The sequence below is a fragment of the Hibiscus syriacus genome, unplaced genomic scaffold (assembly GCF_006381635.1).
Source record: "Hibiscus syriacus cultivar Baekdansim isolate YM2019G1 unplaced genomic scaffold, ASM638163v2 tig00110318_pilon, whole genome shotgun sequence".
NCBI lineage: Eukaryota > Viridiplantae > Streptophyta > Magnoliopsida > Malvales > Malvaceae > Hibiscus > Hibiscus syriacus.
Genome location: NW_024062677.1, coordinates 1626489 through 1645100, shown reverse-complemented (window position 1 = coordinate 1645100; position 18612 = coordinate 1626489). Strand labels below are relative to the sequence as shown.

General features: G+C 35.6%; 2 protein-coding genes and 1 pseudogene across 2 annotated transcripts; all 3 read right to left on the bottom strand.

Annotated features, from left to right (window-relative positions):
- Positions 1–447: 447 nt before the first annotated feature.
- LOC120117036 (zinc finger Ran-binding domain-containing protein 2-like) lies at positions 448–1491 on the bottom strand. Its single transcript, XM_039137376.1, has 4 exons — positions 1438–1491; positions 999–1342; positions 690–799; positions 448–589 (listed from the first exon to the last, which is right to left on the bottom strand). The coding sequence occupies exons 2-3, from the start codon at positions 1340–1342 to the stop codon at positions 709–711; spliced, it is 435 nt and encodes a 144-aa protein (XP_038993307.1). The 5' UTR covers positions 1438–1491; the 3' UTR covers positions 448–589; positions 690–708.
- Positions 1492–3120: 1629 nt separating this feature from the next.
- LOC120117027 (DNA-directed RNA polymerases II, IV and V subunit 3-like) lies at positions 3121–13405 on the bottom strand (the record flags this gene model as incomplete). The annotated part of the gene is made up of 6 exons (XM_039137371.1): positions 3121–3189; positions 3624–3696; positions 4007–4153; positions 4416–4620; positions 12837–12922; positions 12984–13405. Coding segments are annotated over 6 exons (1002 nt in total), but the record flags the coding sequence as incomplete, so codon positions are not given.
- Positions 13406–16962: 3557 nt separating this feature from the next.
- LOC120117086 lies at positions 16963–18338 on the bottom strand (annotated as a pseudogene).
- Positions 18339–18612: the final 274 nt, after the last annotated feature.

The window sequence follows — 18612 nt, the reverse complement described above, 5'->3', positions numbered from 1 at the left end:
CGATGTTGAAATCACTTTTCCAAACCATTTAAAAAAAACCAACACAAAATCCTGTTCGAAAGCAGCCTTGAATCCTCTGTTTTTTTTTTATATAGACTTGTTATTCCTATCAGCTAATCACATCATTGATGTTATCTTCTTCTTTTTTTAATTTCGAAAACACTTGTACTTGGTAATCATGATTAATTAAAATCTTTTAAAGACAAAATTGAAAACATATAAAATAAATTATTTATGACTAAAGTTAATGCATAGTGATGGAAAAAGAGAAGAGAATCATCTTCTTTTAAGAAAGCCAAGCATTACAATAGATGTAAAATAAACTCTCTCTAATAAAATAATAATAATAATAATAAGCAACAAAAACGATATATCGAAAGCATCATCATCACAAAAAGTAATACATAGTTGTAACTCTTATGGGGGGAAACATGGGAAAATGGCTTCAAGTGGTGATCAAAACAAAGGGCTTTTACACCATGTTTTCTTCACCCTTTAGGAATTCTAGCAGACCCCAAAGCAATATAATCAAGAAAGAGGAAGACAGCTATAATATTCTCTCATTTTAGTCTCTCATGGTTTGCAACGCCTAAAAAATCAAGTCAAGAGCCACATATATTAATGAGATTTTTAATCAAATTGCATGAAAAACTAAGGTTAATAAGGAATAATCATTGAAGAAAGTGTACCCAAAACTTGATCGTGTTTTTAGTAGGAAGTTCTATTGCTGAAGCCTCTTGGGGCACTGCATCTGAAACATTCCATTCGGCTTGCAAAGTTGTGCTCATTGCATCCCGACCTGCATTCAACCACTAAATGTATATGTCTTTTGGTACAAAAAAAAAAGGTTGAATCACCACTTCAAATATGAACTGCTTTCAAAAGCAGTCGAAAGAAACTATAGTGTGGAAAAGAAAGCCGGCCATTAACATGCACACGTAGACACGGATATCTATACATATCACTTTATTATACAAATATGTTTACCGAGAATTCACCTGGTACATATCCAGTCGCCGGATTTCCACCCGGATCGATTACCTCCACCAACTCCTCTTGAACGCAGAACGTCGCCATCAAACCCTCCGGCAGAGTCGTCCTTGAATGCACCGCATTTGAAGCAGCTAGAACGGCTAGCAAAGTTATGGGTTCCACAGTTTCCCGCAGTGCAGTACCAGTCACCTGGTCGGACGTCGGAGCCGGTGGTGAATCCAAAGGAGGAGCCACCCCTCCCACCGAAGTGATCAGCTGACCGGAATTCCCCACAGCGTTGGCACGATTCCCTCCTTTGGAAGTTGAGGTGCTGGCATGACCTGCAGTTCCAGTCTCCTAACCTGTTCATCTTTAGAATAAAATTCAAAACAAAAACATTTTAACTCAGCGGCCAATGCGATGTCCGAAAGAAAAACATTGAGATCTGAAATTCTAAGTATTAACCTTAATTAGAATGATGGAAAGATAATAAGTCTCCCTTGAATAAGAGAATGGGGTTTGAAGGAATGGTTGAAGAAACGACTCAACGAAGGGCTCTTTATATACAATGTTCAGAGCACTGAAAAAGGGATGAACCGAGGGCTAGCTGTGTATGGTACCTTTTCGTGTTCTTCACATTTAGCCTTGATAAATGAAATACTAATAATTATATTAATGTAGAAAAATCTAATAAAGCTAAAGGAAATTTTCAATAAATTCTTCGGGTTGGCTTTATTTTTCTTAGGGTTTTGGTGATACTATAATAATTACAGTCAAGTAGTTGGTGCATGGACATATACATGGTTTCTCGGGTTAATAAATCTGGGATAGAAACAATTTAGCTCTTTTTGTTCTAATATTATATGTATGTTTTTTGAAACCCAATGCAAATTTACTTTGTCACATTAAAGTGAGGAATTGTTGCACAATATTCATTCTCCACTACATAATGTCTTGTGAACTGTGAACTTATTTGGTTATGGAATTAATCCGACAAATATGTTAGAATCTTTTATTTGAAGGAAAAGTTATATATTTAAAACAAAAAACACAACTAGAATGCATAAGGTTGGCAAACGCCTAACTATTAAACTGGTGCTTAAAGGCTAAGGCACGTGATAATGGCAACTTTTTTTTTCTAACATGGGAAGGGGTATGTAAATTTTTACTCTTAATGGGTATTGAACCCACAACTTATAAGAAAGAAAGGATATACCAGCTGAAAACTTTTAACTCCTATTCTTAATGAGAATTTTTCTCCTTATACCACAACAAAATAGGTTTTTATTGCTTTTTTTAGCTCTATAACGGCGTTTTTATGTGCCGCTAAAAACTTTCTCGACGTATTAAAAACGCCGCAAAAGGTAGCAATATTTGTGACCAAAAAAGGACGCAAAATCTCCACTTATATAGCGGGGGTTTTAAGGAAAACGCCACAAAAGGTCATGATCTATAGTGGCCTTTTTTATAAAAAACGCCGCTAATTACTTTGTCTTTAGTGGTGTTTACTTTCTAAAACGCCGATACGTGTTATGATATTTAGCGGCGTTTGTGGTAAAAAACGCCGCTATTAACTATGTATATTGTGGTTTTTACCAACGCCACAAATGTGTGGTCATAGTGGCATTTCATTCACAAAACGCCGCAAAAGAACCTGACTTCTGGTGACTTTTATTTACAAATGCTGCTATGGTTAACTAATTTCGCATATTTCATTTTCTTCTTTATATTACGTAAATTTACTATTCTATAGCATTATCTAATAACAATAAACTTAAAATTTATTACGACACAAATTATGTAGAAAAATAAATCAAAATTTATAAAATAAAATTAAAATGAAACATAGTTCAACATTGTTCACTAGAATTTAGTCTAGGTTCTTTCTCTTTCAATTAAAAAAACATTGTTCACTAGAATAAAAACAATCTTCTAGTGGCAATTTGTATTGATCTGCAACTTCAGTTTATTCTTTTAATCAGGAATGTACCTTCAATTCAAACAACAATGAAAACAATGGATTCAGAAACAATATATTACAAGAACATAAACTAGAAGAAAAAACATGATAAGATATTTACTCGTACCCACTAGACATCAATTCTCAGGCTTAGAGTTAAAAGCTTTGGGTAATTCAAACCATATATCCTACTTTTTGGAATTCACAGATTTCCCTAGCAGCTTATACACATCAACTGGTTCTTCAAGCTTTTGATCCTGAAAAATAATAAATGGCATGGATATAATTAGGCAGATAACAGGCAAAACAAACTCCTCACTTTTCTTTCAAGTAGGAAAGCAAGAACCGGTAAACAACTAAGGAATTTGAATGTAAACCTTTAAGTTTATAAATTCACCATGATTAAAATTTTGAACTTATGTATGGTTTTATCTCTACTACAACTAAGACAAATAACTTATGTATCGTTTTTATACCTAGACCAGATTGAGAACAAAACCTGTACTAAAACATCAAAACGTACTCATGCACAGGATCGTCCTATGCTTGATATACAAAATTGAAATCTTTGACCCCATTAGTTCTAAGTCTAGAGACACTAACCATATGATCGTTCACAAATGTTAATTGCACTAGTAGTGCGAATCTAATCCGCAAGGCTATTACTTTAAAACAACATCAAGAACTAAACATGTTCTTCAAGTTCATTCATATGTGCTTGTTTTCTTCTAGAGCGCCTAGCTGATTCTCTATTTGACCGCATTCTAAGGCATCACCAAAATACCGATTAGTTAAGGGAAACTTTGTGATGGTGTCAGCAAAATAAAAAGTGAGTTCAGTAAGAATTTATTAATTAACACATCTGGTAGTAAGGTAAGGGATAAGCTTAAGTTCTATTTCCTTGAGAGTTTTTCCCCTGCTATTACTCAAAGATTAAAAGAGAAGATATACCACTTTAATTAGGATAAGGGAAAAAAAGTAAACATGCTAAGCAAAAGATAATAAAAACGGAACAGATAACATTTCAAACACCTCAAAATCAATGATACAACAAAACAATACAAAAATGATTACCTCATTGCATGCTTTGCATCAGTCGGATCCATGTTTTCAGTGGTTTCAGTATCTCCTTCAAGTTCACCATCATCTAAATCTCCTCTTGATGATCCACTTAAGGTTTGCCTCACTAATGTCCCTGATTTTTTTGTGTAGTTGAAATAGCTGAAATATCAGTATCATGTTCAACCTGTTCATGTGTCTGAGGACCCTACAATGATCCTCTAGTTTCAATACCTATATCTTCTTATACATTATACATTTAATTTCCTGAAAGTAGGTGAAAGATTAAAATAAAAAGAAAGGGGAGTGGTGGGTACCTTCCCAGAGCCGGCCATGTCAGAAACCCATCATAAAGCTTGTGTGATAATATACAAACATAGAAAGGACCTTGATGATGTAGAAAAATAATTCATTTTTCCCAAACAATTTCTTTAACAGCCCGTAACCTAGTTTGATAATATAATGATGTAGCAAGAGGAGAACCTGTTGAGTATTAGGATCAATGTCAAAGACTCTAGTAGGACTACTCTCGATAAAGCTTTGCTTCTCCTCAAGCATCAAGGTATCCATCATATATTCATTGATATGAATCTCGGGTTTATAAATGAAAGTCGTAGTTGCAGCAGGTGGGCAAAATCAACGAGATAATGCGTTGAAATTTTTTTTTTCACGAGATAGTTGGATCGCCAGATTAATTGCTCAGGTGGTGTGGTCTACAGTCCCGGGGGTAGGTCGCCATGCACGTCCGGCGACCTACTAGGTCGCCATGCACGCCCAGCGACCTGGTAGGTCGCCATGCATGCCCTGCGACCTACCAGCACCTCCATGCACGCCCAGGCACGCCCAACGACCTCCATGACCTACCAGCACCTCCATGCACGCCTATGCACGCCCAACGACCTCCATGCACGCCCAGGCACGCCCAACGACCTCCATGCACGCCCAACGACCTCCATGCACGCCCAGCTCGCCAAAGGTCACCATGCAGTCCATGCTTGGACTGAACAACGTTGGGCCATGCAGGATAGGTAGCCATACAATCCTCTCCACTTGCAGCTGCTCAGGAGAACCTATTCCTCCTGCTCCTCGCGTGATTCCTCTTACATCTGCTCAGGAGACTCATGCATGCAGCTGTAATAGCTGTATTATTGCAGCATGATTTGAGCTGCAAAGTGTCATAGATTCGTGCCCTAGCTTCTAGCCATAGCTGGTCCCTCATGCCATAGCTTCGAGACTGTTCACTCTTGTTATCATAGCTGTATTGGTGCAGCATAAAATCAGCTGTGTTGTATTATTGCAGCGTTCAACGGTTGAAAAATTTACAGCTTTCAACGTGAATTATACAGCTCAAATTGATTGCAGCTTACCTACCAACCGTTGAAATATCATTATATATTGGATATGAGGGGTTTAGGGTAGAATCATAAGAAAGAAAGAAAATTTGGCGAGAGAGAAGGAAATGAAAGGAAAATAAGAAGAAGAGGAAATGGAGATAAAGGCTCAAACATCGTTTGTGAGGTAATTTTTAATTGTTTAATTTAGTTTATTAATATGAAATTATGAAATAATTAGTTTGTTAGTTTAGGGTTTAGGATAAACAGAAATTTAGTTAATTAGTTTGTTAGTATAAATTATTAGTTTGTTAGTTTAAGTTATATTATATTAAATTGTTAGTTTAAGTTATATATTAGATTATATAAAAATTAGTTAATTAGTTTCTTAGTTTAAGTTATTAAATGTAAAAAATATTTAATTAATTTGTTAGTGTGTTTAAACGTATATTAGGTTGTTTGTTGAAGTTTAAGTTAAAATATTAAAAAAGTTAATTAGTGCTTAATTAGTTTGTTAGTTTGTTATTTTAACTAATTATATTATAATAAAGAAATAGTTTATTAGTTTAAGTTATATTATAATATATTAGATTATATAAATTTAATTTTTTTAATTTATTGTTGTTTAAAGAAATATTTTTTTTTACACGTACAGAGCATTATTCCACAACATTTTTCCACGTACATATTGATTCGAAGAAAGAAACAATAAAGGAAAGGAAAGGAAAGGAAATGAGCAACAACTTTTTCACGATTGTCCATTATAATGGACAAATTATGGAAAATGAGATCGGAGTAGTTTTTCAGTCTGAAAAACCAATAAATATGATGTTCAAAAAGACATCACATTTATAGAAATGAAGCATAAGATAGAAAGAAAAATTCGAGTTGCAGTTGATGGTTTGAGGTATAGGTTTATGATATGCCCCAACCCAGTCAAATATGCTGCAGTTCCACTTGAAGAAGATGATGATATTGGAACCATGGTTCGATTACTGAGTTAACCAATATAGCAGTTATTGAGTTATTTGTTGATGTGCATAACATATGTGATGTTCCTGGGTCATCAAGAGGTGTGGCTCAAAATCCATCTGAAATGACTTTATATAGTCAGTTTGAGGAGCCGACATACAGGTTCCCGAACAGTTTTATGGCACTATTGGAAAGTGTAAATGAAGTCGGGGGGACATTTGCAACAGAAGAGTGTGAGACGAGAAACATACCGGAATTGGTTGTTGATATTGACGCTGAAAATCGATGGGGAGAAATTCATGATGATTCAAGCGAAGATGAAGAAACCGAAGAACCCGTTTTGGGCGGCGACGAAAATATTTTTGGTGGAGCTGCAATTGATGAAGTTCCGGCACCGTATGAAGCTACTCCTCACATGTACGAGATAGACTATGATGCGATGAGGGCACCTGAATTCCCAGACATGCCACATTTACCTCCATACCAAATGACTGCATCATTCGATAATTCTGGTGAATTTTCAGTTGGGGTGCAATTCAGAGGAAAAAATGAAGCTACCTGGCGATTAAAGAGTACTGCATAAAATGCAATGTTGATATCCATGTTGCAGAGTCCAACCAGAAAACCCTATACGCGAAGTGTGTAAAATATGGCCTAGAGTGCAAGTGGAAGATCAGAGTGTCGAAAAATCAAAGGCACGATGTTTGGGTCATCACGAGGTACAATGGTCCGCACACGTGTTTGTGAAACTTCATCGAACAAGACCACCGACTATTGGACTCCGATGTAATATGTGAATACGTGAAGGCGATGGTTGAAAAGGATCCAAGGATATCTTGTTCAGTGTTAGCTGCATCTATTCGAAGCCAATTTGGATATCAAGTAAAATATGGCAAGGTGTGGAATGCGAAGATGAAGGCAATGAAGCTGACGTATGGAGATTGGGATACATCGTACAATGAGCTACCACATTTGCTACAAGCAATGAAGCGATTTATCCCAGGAACCATAATGAAGTCTCAAACCATGCCCGCATATGACGAAGAAGGTCAACTTCTGCCAGGGAAGAAAATATTTCATAGACTATTTTGGGCATTCAAGGCATGTATTGAAGGATTTCCATTTTGTAAACGTATGATCCAAGTAGATGGTACGTGGCTGTATGGTCAATATAGGCATGTACTTTTGATGGCAGTTGCTCAAGATGGTGAGCGAAATATCTTCCCAATTGCATTCGCCATTGTTGAGGGAGAGACAACAGAGGCTTGGGATTTCTTTCTGACCAATCTACGTCAATATGTCGTTCGTGAAGATGGAGTTTGCTTGATATCCGATAGAGGAACTGGTATTTTGGCGGCAATTGAACGACCAGGAAGTCGTTGGATACCTCCGTATGCATATCCGACATATTGTATCCGTCATATTGGCAAGAATAGTATCGACCAATTTCATAACGCACACATTCGTAGCGAGATAGTCAGCATGGGTAAGTTTTATTTTCAATATTTGTGCATTTTTTACATGGTTTTTTTAATTGCGGTTTAACACAGTATATTATGAAACAGGATACGAACTACGTCGACCAAATTTTGATAAGAGATTGGAGAATTTGAAGGTATTTTACGATGATCAGCGTGTTTGGAAGTGGGCTTCAAAAATACCGCGGGAAAAATGGTCACAAGCATATGATGAAGGTCGGAGATACGGACATATGACCACAAACCTTGCTGAGGCCATTAATTCGGTACTAAAAGGTACACGCCATCTCCCAATTGCGAGTGTGATGAAAGAGACGTACTTTAGATTGGGTAAAGTTTGGTCGGACAAAGGCAAAGAAATAGAGAGTCTTATAAATAGAGGTAAAACTTGGGCTCCTACAGTGGTGGAATCAATGGAAGCAAATGAGCGATTGGCAACATCAATGGTTGTTCATAATTTCGACCGAGTTGGTCATACTTTTGTCGTCGTGCATACGCCGTAACGTCGGAGGAGAAGACCAAACATTTAGAGTTGATTTACGACATAAATGGTGTGATTGTGGTCGTTTTCAGGCATGGAAATATCCATGTGCTCATGCAGTCGCAGCATGTATGTATGCTGGTGTAAGCACATACACTTATGTTGATGAGTGCTTTCACTTAAGTAGGATATTAAATGTCTACAGCTATGAGTTCAGACAGATACCGAATGAATCATATTGGCTCAGAAAAGATCATGACGAATGGCTGCCAAATCCAATGCTTCGCAGAAGTCCAAAGGGTCGACCTGAGTCCACTCGTATTCATACCAGTATGGATTTCCATGCTAGAGAGAGAGGTCAAACAAAGAGATGCGGATTATGTAGGGGTGAAGGCCATTCAAAAAACAATTGTCCTAATTTACCAAGATATAGGCCTCATCATTAGTAATGATATATGTATTTCTATGAATTTCTATGTATTTAAAGATTTAGTAATGATTAGTAATGATGAAATTATTATTAATATTAATGATTTAATAGTAATTTGATAGTAATGATTAGTAATAATGAAATTATTATTAATTATGTATGATTTGATAGTAATGATTTAGTAATGATTAGTAATAATGAAATTATTATTAATTTTTAATGATTTGATATTAATGATTTAGTAATGATTAGTAATAATGAAATATTATTAATTTTTAATGATTTGATAGTAATGATTTACTAATGATTAGTAATAATGAAATTATTATTAATTATGTATGATTTGATAGTAATGATTTAGTAATGATTAGTAATAATGAAATTATTATTAATTTTTAATGATTTGATAGTAATGATTAGTAATAATAATTTATTATTTAATGATTTGATATTAATGATTTAGTAATGATTTGATAGTAATGATTTACGACTTGAACAATGAACAATGTTTGGTTCAATTAACCATATTTTCGTTACATAACTAGTAATGAAATTATAATAATGATTTGATACTAAAAATCATTATAAATATGTCGAATTTGTTAATGTTTGAAAAAACTAGTCTAATGTCAATATTAAATTTGTAACAAATAACAAACTAGTTTACAATTGTTGCCGATGTCGGGGTGTTGTTGAATGATAATGTTGGGGCGGACGTCTGATGCGTTGTGGCCGTTGCGGTTGCTCAGGAGTATGGTACCCATCCTCCTCATTCGTTGGGGGCATTTGAACTGACATGTGTTCAAAGTCATACGTCGACGAAAACATGGGAGAGTAGATGGATGCATCAGGCTGCACAAACTCTGGTATGTATGCATCGCCGAACGGTTGTGGTGCGCTATTATCCACATCGGTCATTTCCGCTTCAGGTTGTTGAGATGAACCCCCACTCCCACTTGGTAGAGAGTATTCAGCTTTACCAAATCTTTTCTTAAACCTCAAAAATTGTCGCCTCTCTACAATTGTTGTCAAGAATGGCTTTCCATTATCCAAAAAATAAGCAAGGTAAGCCGAAGTCTCAAAATTAAAGTCGTCGTCTTGAATGTCGTCAAGAATTGGCATGAATGAAGCCCTATTGTTCCAAGCATTAATGTAGATTGCATGATTCTCAACCAATTAACATTTTCTTTACGACGACCATCAAATCTGTGCAGCTGGTCATGCGTCTCAACCCAATTCACCTGACGACGACCATCTAAGATTTGGAGGAGGTCATGATCCCATGGACTCCGCGGAATAGGTTGGTGGAAGTGGAATTGCCTCAACACTCTATCCCCAAATTGGATCTCAACAAACGCAAAATTGATCAATGGTGTAACAGCACACCAATATTGAAACCCATCTAAAATATCGTGCGGTATCAACGCAAGTATTTCTCCATTCATGTATGGTCTCCAATTAAACTGTAAAATTACAAAAACAATAAAATTTATTTAAATCAATAATATAGTTAATTTAAATAATAATTAAAAATAACAGATTATACATACCTCCTTTTTTGCCTTAATGTCGATCTTCAGCCTGAACTCTTTAATGTTGTTGTGCACCAACCCCGTGCCTTCAATTTTATGCCTCCATCTGTATATCAATCAATATAAAATATGGTCATTTTTATTTTATAATTAATATTTTATATTAAAATAGAGAATTCATATTACCTTCCGGCAAGCGGAAAGTCAACCGCAGTCCGACTAATCGGTGTCAAAAACGGAAGTCTATGCCAAGCCCATGACTGTAGCAGCAACAGACATCCACCGATTTCTGCTGTATTATTATCATTCACGACTAATGACGCCTTGCACATCTCACGATACAAGAACGCCAATCGCCGATCCCCAGCTATATTGCCTACTATTCTCAAAATTTCTTAAAAAAGAAGATATTGAGTGTGAACATAACTACCGGATTTATCCGGCATTAAAATACCCCCAATCAACTGTAATATATGCTCGTGTTGCATATATAATTTCGTGCTCCGTACTATTTGGTTGAAGCTGAAATTCATTCTTCAACCATGACAACCTCACACGCCACCCTTTACACTCTGGTGGTACGGGCGTTTTCCCAAGAAACAAGCTACAAAGTTGTGCCACATTATTAAACTCATGTGACATTACCACTGGCATCCCATTTGTTTGGACCCCGAGCTGCAATGCCACATCCTCCAGAGTTATGGTACATTCGCCACACGGCAAATGAAACGTGTGCGTTTCTGGTCTCCAACGCTCAATCAAGGCACTGATCAAACCTGGGACCAACTTGTAATCTCGCACAAATGTTACATACCAAAATCCAGCCTCCTGCAAGTTTTCTTCTATCAATCTATGTGGCTTGGGCACTTTATGTAGCCGATGACGAAGGACTCGTTGCTCGTCCTCTTGCAATTAAATATTTCAAAAGATTTATCACAATCACAAAATAATATTCAAATATTTATTAATTATAATTCATTAAACAAATATTTTATTCACCATTATTCCCAAATGACTTGAAATATGTTCATTTTCAAGTCTCAGCAGTGGAATTTGGTCAGCCATTAGAATGAATCTGTACAAAGTAAACAACAATATTTAAAAATTCATTTAATGTAACTAATATAATCTAACTAACTAACTATTTTACAACACAACAAAAAAATTTAATATAATAACTTATAATATATTAAACTAATAAACTAACAAACTAAACTTTTTAAAATAAATTAAACGTAAATTTTCCCTTAAACAACTAATAAACTATTCTTTAATATAAATTAAACTAATAAATGATTTTTAATTATAATTTACTACTAAAAAACTAATTAACTAATTTTTTTATATAATAAATTCAACAAACAATATAACTTAACTATTTAACTAACACAAACTAATTACATATTTTTATATATAACTAACGACTAACAAACTAACTAAATTTTTATTATATGTAACTATCAAACATGCTAATTACATAATTTTTTATTTCTATATGATATAACTTAAACTAACAATAATATAACTTAAACTAACAAACTAATTAACTAATTTTTTGTTTTACCCTAATTATAATAATAAACTAATTAACTAATATTTATAACAATAAACTAATTTAAATAATTATTCTTTTATAACTTAACTAATAAACTTTTTTATTATAATAAAACTTAAACTACTATAAACTAATTTTTTATATAATATAAATTCAACAACCAAAATATAACTTAACTATTTAACTAACTACAAACTAATTAAATATTAGACTAACTAACACACTAATTAATTATTTTTTTAATATATAACCATCAAACAAACAAACTAAAATTTTGTTTTAACTTAAACCATAAACTAACAAACTAATAATTTAAAATAATAAACTAATTAAAATAATTAAAAAAAAACTTACCTCGATGTTGTGCTCTCCCTTTTTTCTTCCTCCTCTTTTCTCTGCTATCTTCTCCTTTGCTATTTTCTCCCTTTCTTTCTCTCTTAATTGCCATCCATCCAATATATAATACAACAACCGGTATTGCTTCAATTATAGGTGGCCGATTCACGTTCACGGGCTGCAATAATGCAGCAATAAGTGCTGCAATAATGCAGTTGATTTCACGCCCATGTTGCTGCAATAATGCAGCTGATTTCACGCTGCATGGGACCAGAGACGCAGAGGCAGCAAAGTGGGGCAAAGGCATAGGTCGTCCAGACGCATGCCACGTTGCCCTGCAGAGACTCCAACCTCGCCCAGGGCCATGTCTAAACCACCAACATTGTTCAGTCCAAGCATGGACTGCATGGTGACCTTTGGCGAGCTGAACGTGCATTGCATGGTGACCTTTGGCGAGATGGGCGTGCATGGAGGTCGTTGGGCATGCATGGGCGTGCATGGAGGTCGTTGGGCGTGCATGGGCATGGAGGTCGTTGGTTGGTAGGTCGCAGGGCATGCATGGCGACCTACCAGGTCGCTGGGCGTGTAACCTGGTAGGTCGCCGGGCGTGCATGGCGACCTACCCCCGGGACTGTAGAGGACACCACCTGAGCAATTAATCTGGCGATCCCACTATCTCGTGAAAAAAAAAATTTCAACGCACTATCTCGTTGATTTTGCCCAGCAGGTGACCATTTTACATGATCTTTCCTTATCCTTTTCCTTGTAATTGCCCCTAGCCTCAACCCTTGCCCGCGCCGCAGTTTCACTATGAATCTCGGGTTCAGAACATCCCTATAAAATTAGAAGCACCTCACTAAATTTTAACCCTAAATACCTTTGCTTAGAAAAATTGTAGCCAGCAGAATCAGTAAAATTAACGGGAACAACCATATGATCATAACTGTAGAGATCGTTGCTAGTGACATCGAGGGTCTGATCGTTCATGCATTTGGCACGAAGATGGAACTCGACGGAGCAGAACTCAAACTGCCCGTCACTGTCGCATGCATCGCAGTCACGGGAGAATTGCATCGACATGGCGCGCTCGCTGGTGAGTGGAATGAGGCTGAGCTGATGGGCAATCAACTGGTCGTTGAGGATGGATGAGTTGCCTTTGAATTTGATGAGGTCGATTGCGATGGTGGGGACCTCAGCGATCATAACGCGGTAGAGCGCGTTGGCTATGAAGGCGTCGGTGTCGCGAAGCTCGAACTTCGCGTAGTCTTCCTTAAGTTCGCGAATTTTGATCTTTGGGAATCACTGCTATGATGCTCCTAACGTCGCAAAAACCCTAAAATAGAGGAGGCAAAGAGAAAACTTTGACAATAGTGTGTGAGTTCTTAAAACCCGAGTTGGGAGGGTTTCTATTGGCTATGCATTTATAGCAGCTTTTTTTACACAAAAGCCAGTATATATTGGGCTATCGCGGCTTTTTTTTATATAAACGACACTAAAGTACGTGTGTTTAACGATGTTTTCACAAAAACGTCACTATATATCTTGTTATCGCGATTTTTTTTACATAAACGCCACATAAGTATGCATTTTTAGCAGAGTTTTCACAAAAAGCGCCACTATATATATGGCTTTCGTGGCATTTTTTACATAAATGCCATAAAAGTACGTGTTTGTAGCGGCTCCCAAAAACACCACTATTTATAAGGATATCACATCATTTGTCTATAAACGCCGTTACATGTAAAAAATTAACGGCGTTTTCTCTAAAAACGTCGCTAAAACCACCTCTACAAATCTATTCTGTTGTAATGTTATGAGAATTTTCAATCAACAACGATTCTCCAAAACGGTTAAAGTGGTAACTATCAAATTATTTATACTTCAATTATATTGAGAACTGAGTTAGAGATTAAATATATTACTTTATTCATAGAATTCAAATTAAACATTTTAATTAGTGGTACCTATTTAATCATCCTCGATTAAAAAATTAACAATAATACTAACTATAATGTCACATAAATATAAAAGATAATTTAAAAAATATCACCGTTAATTTATATATTAAATGAAATTCAAGTTCAATTCTTTGAATTTACAAATATGCATGCGCTCACGCCGTGGTAAAGGAGATGGAATACTTTGACTTAAAAGAATCTTTCTATTGGTGACATTGGAATACTATATATAATGTGTTACAGTCAAACACTCAAACTCAATGGAGATAGCGACGGTGTTGATTCGGGTGGAGGAAGAGGCATGTAGGGCATGGCAGCACCCCCAACAAATGGAGGATCCCACCTAAAAAGCAAACAGGAGATCCTGTCACCCTATAACTAAACCATATCTAATCCAAAATTGCTGTTCAATCAAGTATACGTATTCAACGTTCATTTCACGGTCAAAGAATTGTAAGAAGCATTCGTTGGCATTTTAAGGAATATTATGAAGAATGAAACCTAGGCAATGCAAGGGCCATCTAAGATCTCATTTATTTAGCTCATGTCTCTTTCAATTATACTTTGAAGAATCTACAGTCAACAAAATATGAGTAAAATTGTTGTTGCTTTACATATATATTTGAATATTCTCCTTTTTTGTACTTAAAGCTCCATTTGAGCATCTGGGTTTAAAGAGCAAGTAGCTTTAGTCTTTTGGTTTTGTGTGTGCGCCGGTTATTAAAGAGGGTTGCTTTATTTCTTTCATGAATTATGTTCATCCTTTCTTGATTTAAGTTTTAGTCATTGATTTGTTCCATGCATGAAAAAAATTTTAAGGTTGATTTTTTTTATTTACTATTGAAATTTGGGAAAATAGATTTTTAAAAAAGCTAAGCTTTAAATAACGTGATTAGGGTTTTTTTTTCAAGTTTCGTTACATTTTGATCGATGAGTCGTGTGGAACATCAGAAAAAGAAGCAGCTGGATGGAATACAATTCATGCAGGCACATATTTTGATTATAACAGTGATTTTTTAGAGGAGAAAATTAGGAAAAGAAAAAGAAAGGCAAATGAAAAAAGAGAAGATGAATGGTGAGTTTCGACAAAGATAGGTTGGAAGGTGATGGATGATATTGATGTTCTTCGAGGTTTTCATTTTGACCATCTTTTCTTTTCTTTTTTCTCTCTTTTCTGCGCCTGCTTTTCTTCTTTTATGTTGCAAAACCACTTTTCTTTATTGTGTATTGGGCTTTCAACGTGATTTTGTTTCTCATTATTTATTATGGTTAGAAATATAATGAATGTTATGTAAATTTTGCTCTGCTGTTGATATTCATAAAAGTGTGATTAAATCTGAAATTACAATGAATATTAAACTTAGGCATTTGTTTTCTGTTTCCAAAACCATTTTTTTAACAAGAAGGGTGGGGAGTGACAATAACAAGTGTCGTCCATTCTCTTGAAGAAGGGTAAAGGAGCAAACGGTAAAGCGAAGTGGTGCATGATTCGATTCGCCTTGGGAATAATCACGTTCCCATGCACCACCCAATTTCATCCTCATTATTAGGGGGATGTATTCCCTCCCTCCCCTTTTCTTCATTTTGATCTACTTTCTGTTTGTGTGTGTATTCATTACGTTAAACACACCTTTTCTTTACTTATTTTTAAATTGTAAAAATAAAACGTTTAACATTTTTTCCATTTTGAAATAATTATATATATATATATATAATGTTTTTAATTAATCTTTTGACCACTAGAGAAATTAAAAGTGGAGTCGAATGCCGACATGGTTGACATATAAAAAATCTGGAAAAGAGAGATTTAAATACACAACATTAGGGGCCGATATGTTAGACTCCCGTTAGCATGTACCGCTATTATACAGGGACAACCATTTTAAGTATACTTCAAGCAAATCAGAGCTAAAGCTCTCCTCTAAAGTTTTTTTTCTTTTTTAATAACTTACAGTTTCTATGGGTAAAAAAAAATTGTGAACGTTCAAGTCATAAATTTTATTGATCTAGAATGTGATTATAAGGTAGTATATGTTTATAATTTTTTTAACCTACACACTCTGTATACGTAATTACTCGAACTCATAACCCTTGAAAAAAATAATATTCCGTTCGTTATTACACTTGTTGAATTAATCTTATTTAAAAATTCATTAAAGTTCGATTGAAGGGAAGTCAGACCCAACTTTATGCTATCGGGTGCATGAAGCCCACTTAATTTGGTTGTCCGGTCTCAACACTATGATAATCGGAGCCCAAGCCTCACTTGGGGGAATTAATATGACCCGACATCACGTGCCCTTCCTTTTAACCCATTTATTTCCTTGTTCACCATGATGAATCTTTTACTATACCCAATTAATGACGGTAACACATCTAAGTTATACTAAAATAATTTCAAACAGTGTTAAATTTAAAAAAAACTATGCATAATGAAATTTAAATTTATATATTTTACTATTAATATAATTTTTAAACTTAATTTTCTTAAAAATAACTAAACATGATTAGTACACTTTAAACTATAAGAAAGTAATAAACATGATAACAATATAACAAAACGTCTTAATACGGATGTCATTTTTATTTAAAATTTAATAACTTATTGCATTTATATTTAAACGGTTTCTTTCTTTCTTTTTCTTGCAGAAGTATGTTCATTATAAAAGATAATAAAGGGGAAGTTTCCTTTGAAAATTACAACATGCTTTCCCTTTCCCAGCATCTTGTCATTTGTTCGTTGCTTCTACTTTCCTTGTCCCGTTGAGGAATTCAAACTTGGTACAAAGGCAGCAATAGTTGTATGTTTTATACAAAAGTACATGTCTAAGCTTTGATTATAGGTACAACCACCATTACTTGACAACAATTAGGTTTAAAGCAACTTGGCCTCTAGTCTACTGAACTCAACTTTCAGTTGGATGTTTGATTTGTGGGGGCTTAAGTGATCTAATTACAGCCCAATCCACGCCTTTGAAAAACCCATGCCTCTTGATTTCAACAGCACCCCACAAACTTCCCATTCTCTTGTTTGGATCTTTCACCAGTAGCTTCCTTATCAAATCACGTGCCTTCCCCACTTCCTCACAATGGCCCCTACCATAACCGCTACAAATCCTCGGAAAAGTTACAGGTTTCTCAAGGATGTTTGTCATAGTTGTACCCCCACATTCACCTTCAAAAGGGGTCTTACCATACAAGAGTTCGTACAAGAACACCCCAAATGCCCACCAATCTACACCATTCCCATGGCCTGATCCCCTTATCACCTCCGGAGCTAGATACTCTCGTGTGCCGACAAACGAATCCGATCGACAATCGGTCGGCTCGGCCCATAATTGGACATCCGGTTTCTGAATATCCGCTAGTAGTATCGCTTTAGCATTCGGAGAGGAAGAAGAAGAAGCTTTCATCTTGTTTTTCTTGTTAGGAAATGATAAATGAGAGTAGCACGGTAGTACTTGTCCATGATACTACTGGCATTACATTTCAAAAGTTTTGGTGAAACGTCGCATTTAAGGGAGAGATCGAAGTCCGTGAGCATAATATGACCGTCTTCTCGAACAAGCACGTTTTCAGGCTTCAAATCACGATAAATTACACCCATCATGTGAAGATATTCCAATGCTGCAAGCACCTCAGCGGCATAGAATCTGCAACACCACCGATTCTATATCGTTTAAAAAAAAAAACACGTAAAAATGCGACTACATGATCCAACTAGGTTATGGTTGGAGTTCGACTTACTTAGCAGACGAGAGAGGAAATCTGGTATCGGGTTGGCGTTGCATAAGAGTGAGCAGGTCGCCTCCGGGACAGTAATCTATGACCAGACATGAGTATTGGAAAAAATCGAACTCAGCGTATAATGTCGGAAGGAAAGGATGATCGAGCATTCCCAGAATGTTTCTCCCCGATTCATGTCTATGTAACTTTTTTTTAGCTTTGAGTTCATCCCTATCGACCACTTTCATAGCATAAAGGCAGTGAGAATGATGATGGTTGGATTCGATGGTGGTGTTGTTAATCTCACAAATATATACATTTCCCATACCGCCACCGCCTACTCGATGCAAGAGCTTGAAGTGTTGGATTTCGACTTGGCCGTGTTCCGATAAGAGTTGGTCAATGGGTGCCCAAGCAGGATGGTTTCCTTTGTGAGGTTTGTGACTGGTGGAACCCAAAGAAGATGAGGACTGGTTACGGCTAATGCTAAGGTTGCTGTGTGAGGATGAATCTGTGCTTGGTGTTGCCATTGTTTTGAGAAGTTTCGTGTGTTCTTAGTTGATGATAATGAATTTATAGCCGCTTGCTCCCCGGTTTTATAAGCCTAATAAAACTCACCATTTTTTCCCTATTGAATAAATGTAAAATAAAATATATTTTATACATTCGTTTGTTTCGAATTTTTGGAAAATATTTTTTTAAAATGGTTAAATTTTTGAGAAAATAAATAATATTTTTTATTTTACGTCAAAATCAAGTAACTTTCCGTTGATTGAAATAGATTTTACAATGACCAAGTTCATTTTATATAAAGATTTGTCT